Source organism: Toxotes jaculatrix, chromosome 1 (assembly GCF_017976425.1).
Source record: "Toxotes jaculatrix isolate fToxJac2 chromosome 1, fToxJac2.pri, whole genome shotgun sequence".
NCBI classification, from domain to species: domain Eukaryota; kingdom Metazoa; phylum Chordata; class Actinopteri; family Toxotidae; genus Toxotes; species Toxotes jaculatrix.
In genome coordinates, this window is record NC_054394.1 from 5768499 (window position 1) to 5788707 (window position 20209).

A 20209-nucleotide genomic window follows, 5' to 3' on the forward strand; every position below is an offset into this window, starting at 1 on the left:
TGATGCCGCAAATATGGTATCAACCAGTAATGTAAACTGATTAATCAATGTACCTTGACACTGAGTTTCTGATTCAGATTTCTCTACAGTCCACTCTGTAGGTAAAAAGACACACTGGAGGGATGATGGCCTTTTAATTTGTTAATTTACCATTTCATTTGCTGTTGAGCCTGAAAGTCATTCCAGTGTGTTTATTTTACAGGTCACAAAAAAGCTTCAGCCCAATGCTTTCCATCTTTTTTTAAAAACAGTCCAGGCTCAAACCAGCTCCACGTTTCCAAGGTAAACAAAAACAGACTGCCTTAAAAATTTAAACTGACAGACCAAGGTCGAAACACAGATCAATTCTGGTGTTCCTATTTAAATGAGGAGGGACTTCAGATTAAGGGCTGGGAAAATTTTGTTTGCTACCAAAGAAATGAATGAAGCCCTGAAACACAATTTGTTGGAAGCATTTGTTCTATTAATTTAATGTTTATTTCAGAGACGGCTGTAATATTCACTGTAACTGAGCCAACAGAAGAGAGAACGTGGCATATTTTCAGCCGACGGCCACTTCTTTGTAAACCATTCACAATATGCAAACAGATCCTCTCAGTGAAATGTATGACTATGTGTTAAAGAAGTAGAGAAACAGATACCTCGATGGTGGATGATGGCGTTCCAAGATTGTGGACATATAAGCCAAAACTTCTATAGGGTGTAGTTGTTATGGCCAAATTTAGAGCCACATTACAACAGAAAATATTTAAAAACAAATGTTTATGGACATGCCTGCGTGAATGAAGTTGGTGCTACAGGGACATTTCTCCTAAAGTGACCCAACATGGCTCATCTCACCGTGGTCATTGAGCTAAGGGATGTTTATAACAACAGTCATGTGCTGTTGATGGTAACAGACCTTTTAGTTGATACAAGAAAAATGGGACAAACTTCTGTCTGAGAAGCTGTGCAGCATTATTTGCTATATTTAGTAGTTTGAGTCATTTGTTGAATAGTGACACGCACAGTCTGAACAAGCCATTGTTTTGTTATTATTGTTTAAACAATGTTTATTTATTAATCAAATAAGTAATTCATTTGGATTTTTTGTGATTAAGAGCCACGCTGTTGTTACAGAAAACCTGCACTTTGTGTTGTGTCATTTTGTAGCAATTAACTGTTTTATTTATTATTATTAATTAACTACTGATTGGCAACACATCCAATTATCCACTGAGGAAATTGCTTTAAATTTATATCCCTAAAACAAAGAGTGATCAAGAATGGCCAAATGGAAGACTAAAGTCATTAATAAATAAGCTAATTTCATCACGTGGATCCACAAACCTGGAGTCTGTCAACATGAACTTTGACTCCTCCAATGTTGCCCTTCTTGAAAGAGGCCAGCATGTCCAAGATTGGGTTGAAGCGGCTCCCCCTGGAGAGACAGAGGTTCAAATGTTTGTATTGTTTGTTTGTTTGTTTTTGTGTTCACTATTCCAAACACAACATCTGTATTAAACCAAGCATGAGCATGATACAATCACAGCTGAAACTTGTGAATGAACCGGCACACTTCACCCAAACCCTCACTGCTTTATTCAGTCTGCTGTCGCCGTCTATACAGGCCGTCATCCTGATCAATATCAAACTAATGACTATTGAGTTACTTCTGTGAGAACCCACTGACTCATTCCAGATGCTGCAGTGTGGCTGTTTAAGCGTCTGTAGCACATTTAACATACGGCTCCTTGGATAATGGTCAATAGTGCTGTAATCAGCCCACCAGCCGAGCTATAGTGATACAAATGAGAAACATTATCACCCAATCAACAAGCAAATACAGTACCACCTTCCTGCTATAAAGATAAATGGTACACATCGAAGGGAAGAGAGGAAGAGTGGGAGAGAGAGAGAAATATTGGATTAAAAACATGAACTAAATTGCACTGTGACTGTCAAGACATTTTATTGCGAGCCTCAGCTGGTATCAGACAGAGAAAGAGAGATGTATGGAGATATGGGAGGAAGAAGAATGCTGTGAGAAAGCTATCACAGGACAGGAAGAAAGCCACGTATTATGGAGCGTGTATATTACTTGATGTTATCTTCACGGATGAGAACCAGGAAGAGAGGACGTCCCTGCATCTTCCAGCACTGTTTGATGAACTGCAGAGCGTTCTGCACACACAGACACAGACACACACAGACACACACAGACACACACAGACACACACAGACACACACACACAGACAGCAGTTCAGAGTGGCATGGATATGCTGCAGGTTCAAAGGTTTCAGTTTCCTCTCTTTCTGAGCAGAAACTGAATCAGTGCTATTACTAAAGTTCAGTTTCCTCACCTGGCCAACTGAACTGAATTTAAATTTTAACCTGAAGCTTTTGATCAAGATTAATTTATCTTCAAAATATAAAATGAACAAAAATTGACAGGTGTTACTTTTTGAATAAAAAGCAACAACTGTGATTAATAAAAATGCTCAAAAATGAGAGTCAGGTACAACATAACTGAATTTGTCCTTGATTTAATTTAAAGTCTACAGAAACGTTCAAAATCAGCAGTTTTACTAAGATTTGAATGTGCTTATATCAAATTTTATTTCTGTTTTACAATGTACATTACACTCTGGCCCTGTACCAACATGGCATTGGCTTTTTTATTTTAACTTATATATTATACAACTCATAATTATTATTATTATTATTATTATTATTATTAAAACACTCAGTATAAACTAGATTTGACAATATGTTACAATACATACAATATATTTATATTGAAACTGTTCCACACAAAGCTCTGTTGCTGCATCTTTAAACACAACATCTTTGCCTTAATCTGACAGATGACAGTGAAGACAGACAAGAAATATGGAGAAATATAGAGAAGGAGACATGCAGCATGAATTACACTGGGGACGTTGCAGTGTATCTTTGATCTCTATGACCCCAGGATGGCCAGTAGCTGAAGATCAGTCTCAGGATAAAGTTCTCCATAACTTTTTTAAAAAGTTTAAACAGCCATCTAACGCGCTGGAAGCCGATCGACTGTTATTTGGTATCTGATATGTGGTTTGACGTTTTGGGAAATACACTTTTATTTTGTTTGTTTGCAAACTCATTCATCACTCAAATGTTCAATCAATCAAAGTAAGTATAAAAGAATGTCGCTTAGGAAAATCTAAAAGCTACCTGTATGACACTGATCCAATCTGGTGGATCAAGTACAATGAGTATGCAATCAACCCTAAGCAGCCTTTAACACAAATGTCAGGTCGCATTTTTTTTTAGACCAGACAAAATGAATATATCTCAGTAATTTATGTTCTATGAGCACATGAAAAGTGGTGAGCTGTGGAGCCACGGCAATGGAAAGTGTGCCCCTGACTTACCTTAATGTCATCAATCAGCAGCATAACATCCTGGGACAGGTAAAAGTCACTAAGATCAAACACTATTGGGTAGCACACCACTGTCTTGCCCAGGATACGATAAATCTGGAGGAACACACACACACACACATTATTGCATTAGAAGACAGATGGCTCACAAGTAGCCACGTATACATTATTCTGGGCAGCGTATAAAACAAGCCATCAATCCTAAGATAGAGGGGGCACACAGGAGCTACACAACCACTGCTGATAACACACACACACACATACAGTACATACACACAACTGGTACAAATCTCCCTTTCACACATACAGATTGTCACAGGGGCATGTACGCACGCACACACACACACATACAGACACACTGATGATGATAATGTCCTCTGGCAGTCTGCCATCTTCCCCATAAACGTTCCATTATAATATTGTCTTAACAATGCGTTGGGAGCCATGATTCATTTGTTTGGCGATGCCTTTGTTTGAGAAAACTGCTGTAGCTCAACTTCTTTGGTCGTACTATGACCTTCATTTGGAAGAAACTGCAAACAACATCAGCAGGGGATAATAGTACACACACACACACACACACACACACAGCCACATAAGCTGCACACACATGGACATACACAGAGACAGACTGGCTGACAGCAGTTTAGCATATTAAAACGCAGCTAGTCCTGACAATAAGCTAAATCTATTCAGCACTCATTGAAGCGTACTGTAACGTACTGTCTGACGAAGAGACAGATCCTTCAAACTGAATATTTCCTTTCTCCGTGTTGAGTTGACTCTGGAAAATTTATGCATATCAATGTGCCGGAGGTGGGTTTAGTCACCCATGACCTGTACAGCAGGGCAACATGGACTGCACATACGTGTGTGCATGTAAGTATGCACATGTGTGTAGGTGTGCGTGTGTGTAAATTCATATACCTTGCAGGTCCCAATGCAGCCCACTGGCCTCTCTGGACGCCCACTCAACCCCAGCTTCTTATTGCTGGCAAGGAAACGATATGCCTACAATGAAGACACGCACACGCACACACACACGCACGCACGCACACATTCAGATACAAGCACAATACCTTGTCAGTAAACATAACATTCACATTTCACACACCTAAGCTTTCTGATTTCAAAGAAAACTAAAATGTTTATCTGTACATTTCCCTGCGATCGCATCATTACTGCTTTGAGATTAAAAATATATTTGATTCGAAATGTCATGCAGCACAGTTCCATTTCTTATCATAATGAAAGTGTGAGTCCATCATCTGTCTGTCCCACTGAGACATTTCTGTTGCTGCAACTCATAAGCTGAAATTACTTCCATATGGCAGAACCACCTTGTGATATTAGCTCTGTGTAATGTTATGAGACGTGGCGATAATGAAAGGTCCCTGTGCTGCCATCAGTGGCATGCTTAGTGGAACCAAGTACACCCATGGGCACTGGAGCTGATAACAGTGTTGTACTGAGATGCAGAGGCCCATAAGAAGAGACACAGAAACCTAGCTGAGTCCTCATTATAATAAATAAACGACAGCCTGCTGTCTGATACTGCCCGTGTGAGCCACTTTGCATATTATACACTTCTGAACACCAGACGCCATCTTAAAAACAAATAAATCCATAGCATTTTTTGTACAATGGGCCTTCAATTTCTCTCAGTTCTCCTGACAAATGTCGATTTCATCAGCTGAGACGCTGACTGTCGCAACGAGATTTAATCAGCTATAGATTTATATTATTAACTCAGTGAGCTGGCTTCAAAACTGTGTCTCCAGCTGACTTTATGTTTCTAGCTGACTTATTTTCAAAGGAGAACCTGTAAAAGGATCTTAAATGTGCACATAATGACTACATACATGCTTACTACAGAAAAACACCTGGAAAAGCAACAAAGATATTAGATTTATGTTTTATTGTCCAGACTTTAAAAATATATGTTTCTTCTCCTTCCTGAGGATGTGGACCAATCCATGAGTTTTGCAAATGCAACGCTCAGGTAATCTCAGGTAATGAGTTCAGCTGAGTTTAAAATGGAATATAAAAAGCAGGGCAGAATTGCTATTGTCACTCTAAACTGATTTACCAGCATTTTGGCATCCATGCAGAGGATTTTTGTGGTAATTCATGTTGCACTAAATAATGTACCAATCTAATGATATGCTCCTTCACTTTGGAAGTATTGCTTGGTTTCTACTGTAGATATGAGGTGCATTTGCTGCTTATATTAGAACAGATAATCCCTGACTATCTGACAAACTGACAGTCACTGTTTGGCAAAATGGTTTTGCAAACACTTAAATGATTGTCTATCTTGGTTATGGTCATTTTTAGTCACATTTTTCTTCCACAATTTTACAAATAAAGGTCCATTTAATCATCATGAGGAGATTTACTCATGATGATATCATTAGGGTTATCTTAGATTGGGCTTGGTGTTTACATTTTTATAACACGAGGCATTACAAAGTAAGGACATGGAGTTTGAAAGGCCTGGGTGGGAGGGTCTAAAGGAGAGGCACTGCTGGATGCATTATGGGAAATACAGGATGTACTGTTTTCGGAGCTTAACCTATTTGGTAGAGCAAAGATCAGTATATCACAGCCTCTGCTGCTTTGATTTGATTGATTGATATTTTTGCGTAGAGACACACCTTCTATTCAAATGCACCGATCCTACTTTCACAAGTAGGACTGATATAGAGTGGAAGTGGCATGAGGTCCTTTATTTTGAGCCCTGGAATACGTGGTTTCTACCTGATCAATGTATAATCTGTTCGCACACTGTAATTCCATCCCCTCCGGCTCTACAGCAGAAGCAGAGGAGCTTTAATCAAGTTTGAAGTCATGTCTCCAGACTCAGCCTGACCCCACAGTCTGAAGGTGAGAACACTGAGTCAAGTCAAATCTCAAGTATAAAGTAAGTTTATGAGCTAAAAAAAATGTTAACATCAGCAGTGTAGGATGTCCAGCGCAAAGAGGCTAAGAGAGAACTTGACATTAATAATTTTTTTTTTTCCTGAAGAAGATGGGCTCAGGGTAGCTGAGGTGAAATTTCACACTTAATTGGTGGAATGAAATCCTGTGGTGTCAGATGGAAAAAAGTACAATTCACCCACAGGTTCAATCTAGATTTTTTAAGGCTGATTCAGCTCAAACCTTAACCCAAGCTCCAATCAACAACAATCTTGTACTTGAAGTGCTTTGAAGCAATTGTGGCATTAGTAATGCCCTTGCACAATTACACAGATATATAAAGAGCAAGAGGTATATATAAGGAATCCTTGACTGTTTATTTTGCAGATGCTGCAGTAATTAGAGTTGATTTATTGGCGTTACTAAATCAAAGTTCGTCAAGACAAAAAAAGGAGGAAAAGGTCATGGCCTTTTCCCTCAGACATCTCTGAAATACACTTAGAGATGGAAGAAAGAAAAAGCTCCAGCCTATCAGATTCCAGAGCATTTCTTTGGTGCATCAGATAAAAGATTCTTAGCGCTGTGTCGCCTCCTGTCAAAACACACTGAAACAAAGATGCAAAGGGAGAGAAGATGGACACTGATTTCTCTGCTTGCTTCAAGCTCATCTCATTTACTGAACAAGTGTGTTCTGTGTATTACACTTATGTTTTCTGATGTGTCTGGTTGAGAGTGAAACCACAGTACTTACTCCCCTTGCGACAGCCTATAAATTCTAAATTTAAACACCTCCGAATGCGTCCTATCATGAAACAGCATCAGTGCACCCACACACTCAAGTGTCACTGCAGGAAATCTGCCTATCAAGCCCTCTGTGCCGCATTCTACCTCTCACACTGACTGCAATACATGATCTCAGCCAAAAGGTGGTGCTCTGCTACTCCTGTGCACTTGCTGTTCTGAAAAGCTTGTACTGAATACAACAGGAGACGGCAAGGCTTGGACCAATTAAAAGAAATTACACTGAAAGAGGAAAAAGTACAGTGTTTATTTAAAAAAAAGAGAGAGAGAAAGAGAGAGAGAAATGCTAATTGAGGATTAAGCAGGATTGCAAATCACTGCCCTAACAGGCGAGGATGAGACCTGGAGCAGAAAAGCAAGGGAGGTTGGAAGAACCTCTGCACCCAACACTTCCTGTGTGCAGAATACCAATGAGGAACGACAACACACAGGCAGCCTATCAAAGCATCCTTTCATTCCCTCACATTCCCACTGACCGCAGCACAGACAGCAAGCCTGACAGGTGGGAGATATAATAAAATGCCATATTTAAAAGGTGCATTTTACACTTCTGCAGTGGCCACAAAGTGCGAGCATGTACAACCACTACCACTGACAAACTCTGCAAAACTTTTAATTCACCACAGAGACATTCCGTGGTTTGATAGGAGCTCAGACAAGAGCATGTTCCTGCACATTTTATCATTGCTGGGTTGGCGCCCCAAATGGTGTAGATGTAACTGTCGGTGTCACAAAATGTGTGTGACAGATTTGCTTTTACAGCTGATGCTGTCATCCAGGGGGACTTATAGTAAGCATGCAGGTAGGGGTTCAGCAGCTTGCCGAACAACTCAAAATGTTACTGTATATGCCTTTTGAATTTGGGGATTAAACTTGTTTTCTACAACTGGGATGCCCCAGAAAATGTTTTTAAAGGAGAGAGTTTTATTTTTTCACGTTTGTCTCAAAACAATTCTCACATCCTCATATGTACCTTGAAAGAGTTCTCTGTTGCTGTAATTGTGCTTCCTGTGAAGCAGTCCCTTCCTAGAGGGACTCACATGTAAGGGATTGGGGTCAAAATCCACAGTCTTCCTCCGCCTGTGTAAAAATACCTTCTAAACTTCAGGTGAAGCTAATACGAGGCTTCTGCAGTCAAATCAAGTGGATATCTTCTTCTAAGTTACAACTTCTAATTTATAAAATTCCCATGGATAACACTGCCTTGAAGGGACAGTAACATGGAGAGGAATTTTTGTATTAAAACAAAGTTTCCAGCATTTCTGTGGGACAGGTTTCTGTTTTTACATTCTGTGAAAAGTGTTTGAGATTATTTCTATTCAATTTAAAGCTGTAGCAGCCCTGTGTTTCCCCGTTTGACATTCCATGCATTTTCTTAATCTCTGCACCAGAGGTGGTGAGCAAAATGTTATTATGGCCAAAAGTCATAATTGACAAAAAATATTAGAATAAGACCCAGGAGCAATCATAACTGTACTTCCCTTTAAAGTCTGTTGAGGCTCCAGGTGTTGCTTGTAACTGCAACATGTGAAGAAAATGTCTCAACAAAACAGAATGTCATCAACAATGACATCCACACTGACAATCAGACCTGAAAAAGGGAAAGAAACAGCTAAAAGGGAGGCTATTTTGGGGCAAAGCAGCGATTTGCAAGGGGATACTGGTGGGAATAACACATTGCAAAATGTAATTGCCACTCTCCCATCGTCAGGCAGCTGTTGTCAACACAATCAAATGGCTGCGAGGGACGAGGTGAGGTGAGCAAATGCAGCCTGCAGCACTGGAGACGGTGGTGACTCCGAGATAAACAGATTCTGTCGAGGAAGAAAGGCTGTCTGGGCTTTGGATTTAATATTCAACACAGTGCTCGCTCTGACTCACAATTGCACATCCATCTGAGAGGCAGAGCGCCACACAGCAGAAAGAGGCAGAGGGGAAAGGAGGAGAAAGTAACAGGTATGACAGTTCAAAGGCAGATGATAGACCTGGAGGGGAGAGTTGTTTGGTATAACGGACGTAATGGGGGCGGGGCAGGATGTAGGCCTAGAGGGTACAATAGGGTTAGAGAAACGGATGTGACGGATAAAGCAGGAGAGAGACAGAGGGTAGAGGGGGCCTGGAGGAGAGAAGAGAGCCCAGAGAGATGACATGATAGGAGAAATTGTTTGTTTATAGGACATGATGTGGAAAATAGATGCCACATAACAGACGTGACAGATGAGGAACAGAGGCTAGGGAGCAGACCAGGGTTTGAGTGACGGATATGACGGGACCGACAGAAGACAGGGAGATAGCAGACTTCAAACAGTACACATGCAGATGAGGGAAAGTATCTAGAGAAGAGACGAGGGTTTGAGTGACGGATGTGATGGGAGTGAAACAGAAGTTGGAAGCAGGGTAGTGGTTGGTGTCACAGATATGACAGTACAGATGGTGTAATCTGCTTCAGATGAAAGAAGCCGAGTGGACGGGGTGGAAGTAGCAGCTACTGCTGGACTTGTTACTCACAAAGTTACAACAGACTGTTACCAACAGAGTATCTGTACTGTTAATATGGATGTTTTTTTTTTTGCACAATTCAGGGGAGATCAGCAGGTACAGAAAAACTCATGCCACGGTCAAAGTCACTGAGATGTCATCTTTCCCATTTCATGCCTTTTACAAAGTGAACTGCTTAGCCATGGTTGGTGGATTGGCTGATAATAATTTGCTGATAATGGCATGAATGAGAAGGTGTACACGAGTACACTTTCTACTTTTTTATGAGCACAGCACGTATGATGCACAAAACATAGTCATTCAACTAAAAAGTAAATATTAAATATATCTTTGAACTATCAGAGCTATCAGACTGAACTGAGTGTTTGAATAAGAATTTTTGTGTTTCAGTGCTTAAATGTTAAGTTACTTATGATTGATGGTTTTTGTTGGTTAAGTTAAAGCTGAATAGATTAGATAAGGGATTTGAAAGGATTTAACTTTGATGAGCAGATTAGCAGATTTGGTGAAGTGGTACTGAATGCCAGCTCTTTTGTTGAGAATGTTGATTTATAATGAAAAGGACAACAGGGATTTTATATATCATAGGTGCTGGACAGAGAATTTAAATTTTCATTTTCAATTGACCTGTTCCAAAACTTTAACATCTGACTTGCGAGAGCAGCATGACTGTCACTTAACAACAAAAATAGTTTGTTAAACACAATGTAGACAGGCTGGTTTGGAAATGGGTGAACAATAACAAAGAGGTTTGAATAAAAGCTTAGTTTATTTTATTTTTTGCTCATATTATACAGGCACTACCATAATGCTGACGCCTAATAGGCTTTTTCAAAAACCACAATATATTTTTCAAAGATTTAATTCTGAATTCTTAAGTGCTTTTAAATTTACCAGGATTTCATCCAACTGCAGCTTACAGCTCTTTTATATTCTCTTCAGAAGCTCCTCTGCAACTGATCTACCTGTTTTGACCTTCAAGTGTTCAAATGCAGGAGTGAAACAGTTGTTAAGGTGTCGATGGAAATGATTCCAAATTAACCTTTATGAATATCACAGCTCAGCATCTGAGATATTTTCAGCTTTTACAGGTCCATCTAACATGCTCTTCTGAGAACAAATTTAAAAACTGCTCAGGTCCATGCATCTCCAATTTGCCAGAGTGAAACGGTGACGGCTGCACCATTATGCTGATCAATCAACATGAACAATCACTGTTCAACTAATCAATCACTTCAACCAATCCGCAGACTTGCTGTGATTGATGGGACAATCAAGAGGAAAGTCTTCAGAGCAGGAAATCTTGGATTGACAAGCAAATGGACTGACTGAGCCAAGTTCTGCTGGGATATTGATAGCTAACCGCTGAAATGTAATCTGGCTGACTGTAAGATTGATGTGTGCAGTTGTGGCAGTGGTGGTGGGGCGCCATCGATAAGTCTGTCACAGTTTCCTTCCCTCAAATTTCCTTCCAATCATTCACGATAAAACAGCAATGACTGGGAATCACCTTTTTAAAGTTAAAGATCCGCTGTTAAACCAAGCAGCAAGGCACTGCAGCTAATCGTGCACTGCAAAATTTCTGCAATCAGTGAGGTTTCAATTGAACAGTGGCAAAATCCCTCCCTCGAACAGCGATCGTTCAGTCATAGCCTAACAACTGTAACTAGGCAAAGCAGGTCTGTCAAGCTTTGGATTTCTCCACATGCTGAGGCCTTGCGCACAGGGCTGTAGTAAGAGGAGTATTACAGATATGAAGAGTTTGGAGGATGGAGACTTTTTAACCTTCCAAAAACCAAGAACGCAACAGCAAAAGTGTAACGAGTGGATTAAACTGTGTGCTTGTCTGCTCTAATTTAATCAGCTAACATCAGCATGTCTGACTGGTTAGGACTGACACATCCATGATATGAGAGCTGATGTGACACCAGCACTGGATCTGTTTACCTGAGGTGACTTTGTCACACTCATCATTTTACTTTTCTGCTGAATCATTCTGTTCATTCTGAAAAAGATAACAACAAAGTATGAATCTAGCCTTTGTGTTGTTTATTAAAGTAACTCATCACGTTTGCCTGGAGCGTGGCATCAATAGTATCAATAGGCTGGTATTATTCTATGGTTTAATATCAAAGAGCATTATGATTGGATTACTGTAACACTGAGACAAACCAGCTCTACCCTACAATACAAGAACATTGTTGCTCCTTTATTTCCATTTTCCACATGGAAAACAGTAACAACTAAGCTAGTGACATGAACCAATGCAGCAGGCATTAAGCTGTCAGCTGCAGGTGGAGTTAATGTTAGATAGCTAACTAGTTGTTATAGCTAGTAAAATCTGAGAACAAAAGGCAAAACTCCCACACACTGTCACTTGTAAATAGAGAGTGTTTGTGCAGGATTTTTGCCTTTTGTTCTCAACTTATGAGTTTGTGATCCTACACACTTTTCAATGAGAATATCAGGCAAGAAAGAATCTTTTTCACAAAATCAACAGCTGAAAAGCCTAATTCTGTCTCATTGTTTCTGAAGTCAAGGCCCATTGTTTCCAAAATTACTATGAACCATATCATTGTACACAGCACATGTGCCATTCAAGAACACAGAGCTAAGCGGTGCAACAGTATCAATGTGTGCTCTTGTTACCTTGACCAGTTCTTTCTGAGGCCAGATCTGGATTGGCTCCACCTGTTGGGGCGTCTGGGTCTGAATGCCATAGGTGTTCAGAAACACCTGCAGTCTGCACATGCACACACAGGCAAGAAAAAAATACATTGACAATGTTAGACACATTACATGTAGTTGTAGCTGGAAACCCCCTCACACCAGTCCTAAATCACACACAAAAAAATATTTATTTAATCTCTCTATTTATTATTTTGTTTATTTTACATCTCTGGGGAAAGAAAGATTATTAATTTTCTCCAACTACTGTTGTAAATCTACTGTTGCAAGTCTACAGAAGCTTTAAATCTATTTATACTGATTTACCTTTTGTAAATCTGAAACTTCGTTAATTTTTGCTGTTGAAGCTTCATCTGTGTCAACAGAACATTAACACCAGCGTGTTGTATTGTTCGCAAACGATTCCTTCAAAAAACTCAAATCTTTTGGGAGAACGAACTGAACTGAATCACTTCCTGAAACGATCCATTCATCTCTCAGTTCAGCTAAGCTCTCAGTCAGCTGCTGTGAGAGAATGTGCAGGTATACACTCACTGAGTGACTCAAGTCATTTTGTTTGCAGGAGGAATGAGGTGTGGTCAAGTCTAGGTCGGTGCTTTATTGATCCCAGAGGGAAATTACTTTACCACAACAGCAGCAGACTCACAGTACAACACACGTCATGAGTAGCATATAGGAACAAGAACCCATAGAATTAAAAGCTGTGAATTCAGTAGATATGACAACTAAATAAACATCAGCAGAACATATGCATGGCAACGAATTTATGAATGGCAGAACACAGGATGAATAGCAGAGCAAAACACGGCAAAAACTGAAAAAGGCTCAGTGATAGTCAGCGGCTCCTGAGACTGTCTCAGATCCTTTCACCACGGGGAAACGGTGCACGTTCAGTGATTTGTTCACTGTTATAAAGATCAGTTAAAAAGACCTGAACTCACTAAAAACCTGGGCTCATCTCCGACATTCATTGAGGAAATTTTTGAAATATTGAGAATTATGAAATGGAATTTGACGTGTTTGTCAAAGCAACAGCACTGCTGGCCCTTTCGAATGAATCTTTTTAACAAATGATTCTAGTGATTCAGGACAATGAAAAGAACAGCTTTTCACATTGCTAACTGCAGCTGTTATTGAAGCACAGTTTATAGTGGAGCATAAGTGTGCTACAGAGAGTTAGACGATGCATTGGTCCTGATGGGGACTTGCCAGCAGCAGTAACTGAAGCGACAGGTTAACAAGCTTCACAGAGTCATTTGATCCTGTTTTAACACGCACACACCCACACTTTTACACACGTATCCAGGCGTACGTTCACACACATACTCACATGAACCCACACGCACAATAAGAAGAGTGACAGATGATGGCAGAGGTCAGACTGAGCTCCAGCTTTATGAGCTCCCCACAATTACAGCAGTGAGAGAGCTGAATAGGGGAGAGGAGCGGAAAATAACCTCACTCTATGGCCTGCAACACATGAAGAGAGACACACACACACATACACATACACACACACACACACGTACATAAACACACATTACCTCTGGCTCTCTGCTATCAGGGCCACATGAATCACAACATCGTTCTCTATGGGACCCTGTGAAAGAGAGAGAACAGAGAGATTAACATGTGAACTGCATCCATGCTACATGTTGCATATGTTGCATCAGGGGTTTTATTATGTCGGTTTGTGTATTTTCTTTAATGAAGACATTCCTCCTTTGGCAATGTTGTAAATTTACACTGAAACTAATGCAAACCTGTTGAATCTCTACAGATGTGTTATCAACAATCAGATCCAAGTACTTGTTCTGTTATTTCTCAATCCAGTCTGCGCTCCTCACTTAGTTTGGTTTCATTATTTTTTTTACAGCTCCTCTATTATGTAGTAGTTATTTTTCTGCATTCTTGTCTATTTTATTTATTTATTTCCAGGCTTTCATCAAACATCCACACCACAAAGGAAACTGGAAAACTGAATTGATTCAAATTTAATGGAAATTAACTAATTTCTGTGTGTGAGTGTGTGTGAGAGAGAGATAGAGAGAAAATCAAAATTCAGCTCATTCCCTGATAAAATGACAATAGCCTGTATTAGTGCTACCTCCACTCTCAAACAAATTAAATGAAAGTAAAACGCTGAATAAGATGGCACAGTGGTGCAGTGGTTAGCGCTGTCGTCTCACAGCAAGAAGGTCCTGGATGAAAACCTTCCTTCTGCCTGACCACGATCTCTGTGTGTGGACTCGTGCTTGCATTGGTTTCCACCAGGCACTCTGGTTTCCGGCCATATGATAACTGACGACTCTAAGTTGCCCCGTATGTGTGAATGTGATCTTGAATGGTTGTTTGCCTCTAAGTGTCAGCCCTGAGATAGACTGGCAACCTGTCCAGGGTGTACCCCGCCTCTCAGCCAATGACAGCTAAGATTGACTCCAACCCCCCGCAACCCTCAAGGAGCCAATGGACACCAACAAAGGTTGATCAAAGATGCGGCAATGCTGGGACTTGGAAGGACATGGGCATTATGAAGGATGGGTGATGTGTAACAGGAAATGAAGAGCAGAGATGGAGAGAAACATGAGGCTGTTACACTGATGTCTCCTCCACTTTGGTGCCCACACAATGCAATAATTTGAAATTTTATCAAATGTGGAATATAAATTATATTAAATGTCAAAGTAGAGAGAAGAGCTAGAGAAATATCACATTTTTAATGTAATTTTTTCCATGTCCTCCTTGTAGGAGTTGATCCTAACTATTCAAGTTTTCCACCTCTCTAATATCTGACTGGCTGGCAGGTCTCTGTTGAAATCATTAAAACAGTACACCACAAATTTCCACCTTCGGGTCACTTGTTACAGCGAATATCAGCAAATAACAGTTTAGTATAAGACTGGTTATTCTGTTCTTTTCTTACTGTAAACAAATCCCACGTAAAGGTCAAACGCAAGAATGAACTGATCCTACTAACAAGTATGTGCAGCCAAAGCTTGATATAGCATCATTTGTGCCACAGACTTGATTTGCTTTCCAAAACTCAGCAAGCTACGCTGCTGCACTGGGTGACATGATCCCTCATTACCATGAACACTTGCACTGTAGTTTATTTTGAGTCAATCCCAGGCACACTGTCCTGCTGCTGTAAATATTCACCAGCATATCAAATGCGTATTAATCTGCAGCTGAAAATAGTCAGCCCAACAAACACACTCTTTGCTCCTACTTGAGTAAAGTTTGCTAAAGGCTACAGCAACCAGCTGTTTTAGGAAATGATTTAGACATGTTCACAAATGAAACCATTTATTTGTGACCTGTTTTTAAAGATTTTCATCTTCAGTAGAGATAAACAGGCGGATGCTTTTTAGGTTTTGGTCTTTTTATGGAATTAGTTGACAACAAGAAAAAAATACAGACCAATATCAGCCTGAAACATAAACCACTAGACCAAATCAATGCACAATGAAAACAGCAGGCTTCACATTGTAGCATTCTTCATCTTTACTACATTTATTGTCCTCGCATATTAGGGCACCCTCTCATGTACAGTATTATTGCTTTCTTAACATTGTAACAAAGTGGCTGGACAATAACCACAAGATATGTAGCAATAAAACTGCACAATGGCGACTATAAAAGGGCAAAATAAAGAGAAAATACAAACATTAATTTGTGTTCTACATGCTAATGCTCAATGCTTTCTAGCCAAATCTCTGTCTGCTAAAAATGAGATAACATCAGGGAAGACAAGACTGAAGCAATAAAAACATGGCTTTTCATTGCTTTCATAGACACTTCATAGCTCTGTAACAACATACAGACAGTAACTGGCCAGAATAGAGAAATACATCACTCGTGTTGCCTGCAGTGTGAATGCAGGGTGAGAGACAACATGAAAGACAGTGAGAGAGTAGAGAAAAAAATGGGGGGGCAACAGACATTTCATAGGAGGTTTCCTCTGCTGCAACTGACTCGCAGACCTTTTGGGCTTGTGGACAATCAGGGAAAACACACAGACAAGAGACATCAGAGTTGTTTGTCTTGTAGTGGAACACCCGAACGCAGAATAAATCACATGCAAATGAAGTAAAAATGTTGAGAGAGACAAGTTGAATTTTGAAGCTTCCACTTACAAAAGCTGGGACGGCATCAATGTTTTTTCAGAACAGGAAGACAGAATACGGAGAATATCTGTACCCAATCGCTGTCATCTTCAGAGAAGGAAGACACTTTTATTTGTGTGTGTTTTTTTTATCTATTTCTCTTTGTTTGTTCCCCTGTTATATTTATATGCCTGTAAATTTGAAATATGAGTGTATGCATCTGTCAGTCAATTTGTCCTGTCTTTACAAGTCTGATTTAAGTTTGTGTGACAGTATTTCTTTGTCTTATGCCTTGCTAAGATTCACATTTATGTGTCTTTTTCCTGTAACTTTTATTCATGATAGGTTTATGTGTTAGCAGATGTGCATTTTTTCCTTTCGCTCTTGTTTTTTTTTGTCCACGAGTTGAATTGTTATATTTATGCACATGGAAATGTCAGTGTATATGTCCTTCAGTGCCTTTCATCTTCTTGTTCTTTATTTGTAGAAGTCCCATTTATACATATATAAATGTAATTATATATATGTGTGTGTGTGTCTGTGTGTGTAAGTGAATTGTAAGCAGAAACGATCATCTTCATTGCACTGAGTGATGGTCTATTCAGGGCCATTTAGGAAGCAGGCAGCAGCTTGTGACTCACAGGAGCAGCGGCCTTTCATCTCATTGTGGTCATGACACACACACACACACAGACAGACACATATACTGATACATGCATATACACACAGAACAGGGGGACACATAAGGTCTAGCACATAAAGGCACATGAGCACTGATACCAGCTTGCACAGATATGCTCACACAAACACACACACACACACACACACACACGCACACAGAAAGCTGGGAGCCATTTTGTTTGGTCGATCTTAGCTGGTTGTAGCCAACAACCTTGTTATTATCAATCAGAGAGTAGAGGGAGAAAGCGGGTGGCTGAGTAGGAAAAAAAACAAATGGCTGAGCACAAATCTTTCCTGATGAATAGGGGAGCAATGGCTCCTAAAATGCTGCAATGCAACTCTCTCATTAACGCTGGTCTCTGAGCAGACAAAGGACTCATTTGGCAAAGGAGAAGATATGGAAATGCATAATGGAGACAAGGGAGAAGTGTACTCCCTCTCCCTCTTTCCTCCCCACACCACAATTGAACCTTGGCGACAGACAACTGTGCAAACCACAGGGAGGAAAATGAGATGAGTCTTCAAATGTTTCTTTAAACAACCCTTTCAGTAGAACCCCAAAAACATCAATGTAGTGTGACCGAAATGGTGTCAAGCCTGAGAAGGGAGTGGAAAAGAAAAGATTTGTTGTTTCTCCACGGGGACTCTGCAATAGACTGCTAAAAGGTAGTTAACAAATCATATTGGACCCTGGATGCACCCAATGCTGCGGCCGCTGGTCTGATGTCAGCACAGCTCAGGCCAAATCTGACTCTTTAAAGACCTTTGTAGCACTCCCGGGAATTGGATTTTAGATTAATTAATGAAAAGAAAAAAGACTGGTAGAACCAATAAGCTGCAATTGAACACAGATAATTAAAATTCTGAAACTTTAACTAAGCATTATAATACAAAGCACAAAAGGAAATGGATTGCTTAGAGGAATGATGTCCAAATGTGTTTAGTGAGGCCGACTGGATGAAAACAGACATGCCATTTTAACCCAGTCTTTCACTGATCTTAGAGCGGACATGTATGTGAATAACATTCTTCTTGCCTGGAAAAACGACACACGTTAAACCTGCACGCTGCAAGTTCAGTTTGCTTCTTCTGGGGAATTCTACTGGAAAACGCTGACTGCAGTAGAAGAAGACAAGTTTGGCTCAGGGAGTTTGAGTTAAGCCACAAAAATGAATTGCATCACCTCGGCAGCACTCAACATCACAGACTGATGGTATCTAACAGAGTACAGTATGTATACAAGAGGGAGCTTCGCTGGTGGGCAAACAGAGGGGATACAGCTGTTGACAGAGTAATATTGATCTGAGACATGTGATACTGTAACATGGCTAAGGAGAAACCTTAGATGTAGACTGTAAAACAACATCACTACTGGTGCCTTTCTCATAGGAACATGGTATTTTTGCATGATTTGCCCTATCTTACAAGGAATCTTTAACTTCTAAATCAAATTCAGTGTAGGCTACACCACATCACATCACAAATTCAAACCAATATTTTCAAAGTAAAGTAATAATTAAATATTTTGGGAAATACATTTGCTTCCTTGCCGAAAGTGAGAAGAGACGATTGATACCATTGTCATATCTTTCTGTTCAATAAAAGAAACCAAAACACCAAAAACAGAGCTAAAAGGAGAGTGAAGATCACATTTAGGTTCATGGACTGGACACAACGTGAATCCCCTGAATTCTAAGTTTGTTCTGTTCCTGCTGAATGTGTAAATACAATATTTTGCTGACAAATTTGCCATATCAACTTAAAAGGTGATAATAGGCTTTTGTTTACAGATTGATTCCACTGCCCAACTGGGCAAGAAAATCTGTTAATGCAGGCCTATGCATATCAATCACTGAATTTAACAAGTTTAAAATGCTCAGGTTTTGAATTCTTTGTAAAGCCTTGTTATGGACCTGTAGATAATCCCTGGGTCACCATACCATTTGTTTCAGCTGCCGATTTTAAGTGATCTTCTTTTAATACTGAGCCATTTTTGCAAATACACAACACATCATATGAAATATTTATGTGCCTCAGGGAAATCCAGTTCACCAGGTCAGAACATCTAATGCCTAAACATTGAGAGAGGGCAAAGGCAAGCAGAGACATAAGAGATGCCACCAAGCAGAACTCATGCTCTGTTAGCCTGAGGTCTAAGGGTGAGGTAGAAACTGATCATATCACCAGTGCAGGCATCTTGCCACCAACCAGAACCGGTCCTTAATTAAATCATTTGAATACCACTGAGTTTGGCCTTCCAGTTTTTCCACTGAATTGATATGGAAAGAAGATTCATTTATTCATGAATTAAGCAGAACAAAGCTAAGACAACGCAATGAAGTATTTAATATTAACTTGAGAAGTCTTGCAGGAGTAGTGCTTGAAAAGACAGACACGGTTTAAGCCTTCAGTGAAGGATGTGGTTGTAGCAGGAACTGGCAGGTGGTGAGAGCAGAGTGGCTGGATGATAATTACACACACTGAAGTCTGGCCAAGAACTTTAAATATGGAAATGAAAACAACAGAAAGTCGGCAACGCAGAATTACAAAAAGTTCACTCCTTCCTTCTGGTTCCATATGGAGCATCCTGCAGAGTTTGGTCTGTCTTAACCAAGGCACGCTTATTTTTAAACCATTTTACCATAAGCACCTATCAAATGATTTTATGTATAAAGGGACTTAATCAACAATCAATCTCAAAACAAAAGTCACACACTACGGCGCTTAACTCACAAATAGGAATTACAGAAGTTTGTGCCAGAGGTGTTTAAGAAAATCTTTCTGCAGCCAACAGAGAAGGCTGCAGCAGCAAAAAGGACATTTGTCTACATCTAGAAAACAACAGCTCAGCAGTCCCACAGTCACAGCCCTATGCTGAGTAAGACTGGTCTGAGCCAATTTAAGAAATGTTTATTCTTAGATGATAATGCTGCTGTTGTTTTATCTTTCACCATTATAAAAAAAGGAAAAACAACAGCAACAACAATGAATTAAATACTGTGAAGAGTCATCTGTTTTGCCAAAGCCTCATCCTTTAACATTGTTTCACCTTTCTACCTTTTTACATTGTCATCATCCCAGACTCTCCCACTTTAACCACACTCTGCAAGAGT

General features: G+C 39.9%; 1 protein-coding gene across 3 annotated transcripts in view; it reads right to left on the bottom strand.

The window, feature by feature from the left end:
- phkb (phosphorylase kinase, beta) overlaps nucleotides 1-20209 on the bottom strand; it is a 96145-nt gene that overhangs the window by 13304 nt on the left and 62632 nt on the right. For all 3 annotated transcript variants that reach the window (XM_041063938.1, XM_041063768.1, XM_041063848.1), the window contains 6 exons: nucleotides 13854-13909; nucleotides 12271-12364; nucleotides 4330-4413; nucleotides 3394-3498; nucleotides 2081-2163; nucleotides 1330-1420 (listed from right to left, as the gene is read on the bottom strand). In XM_041063938.1, the coding sequence (XP_040919872.1) occupies nucleotides 1330-1420; nucleotides 2081-2163; nucleotides 3394-3498; nucleotides 4330-4413; nucleotides 12271-12364; nucleotides 13854-13909 (513 nt within the window). The remainder of the gene's footprint in view (nucleotides 1-1329; nucleotides 1421-2080; nucleotides 2164-3393; nucleotides 3499-4329; nucleotides 4414-12270; nucleotides 12365-13853; nucleotides 13910-20209) is intronic.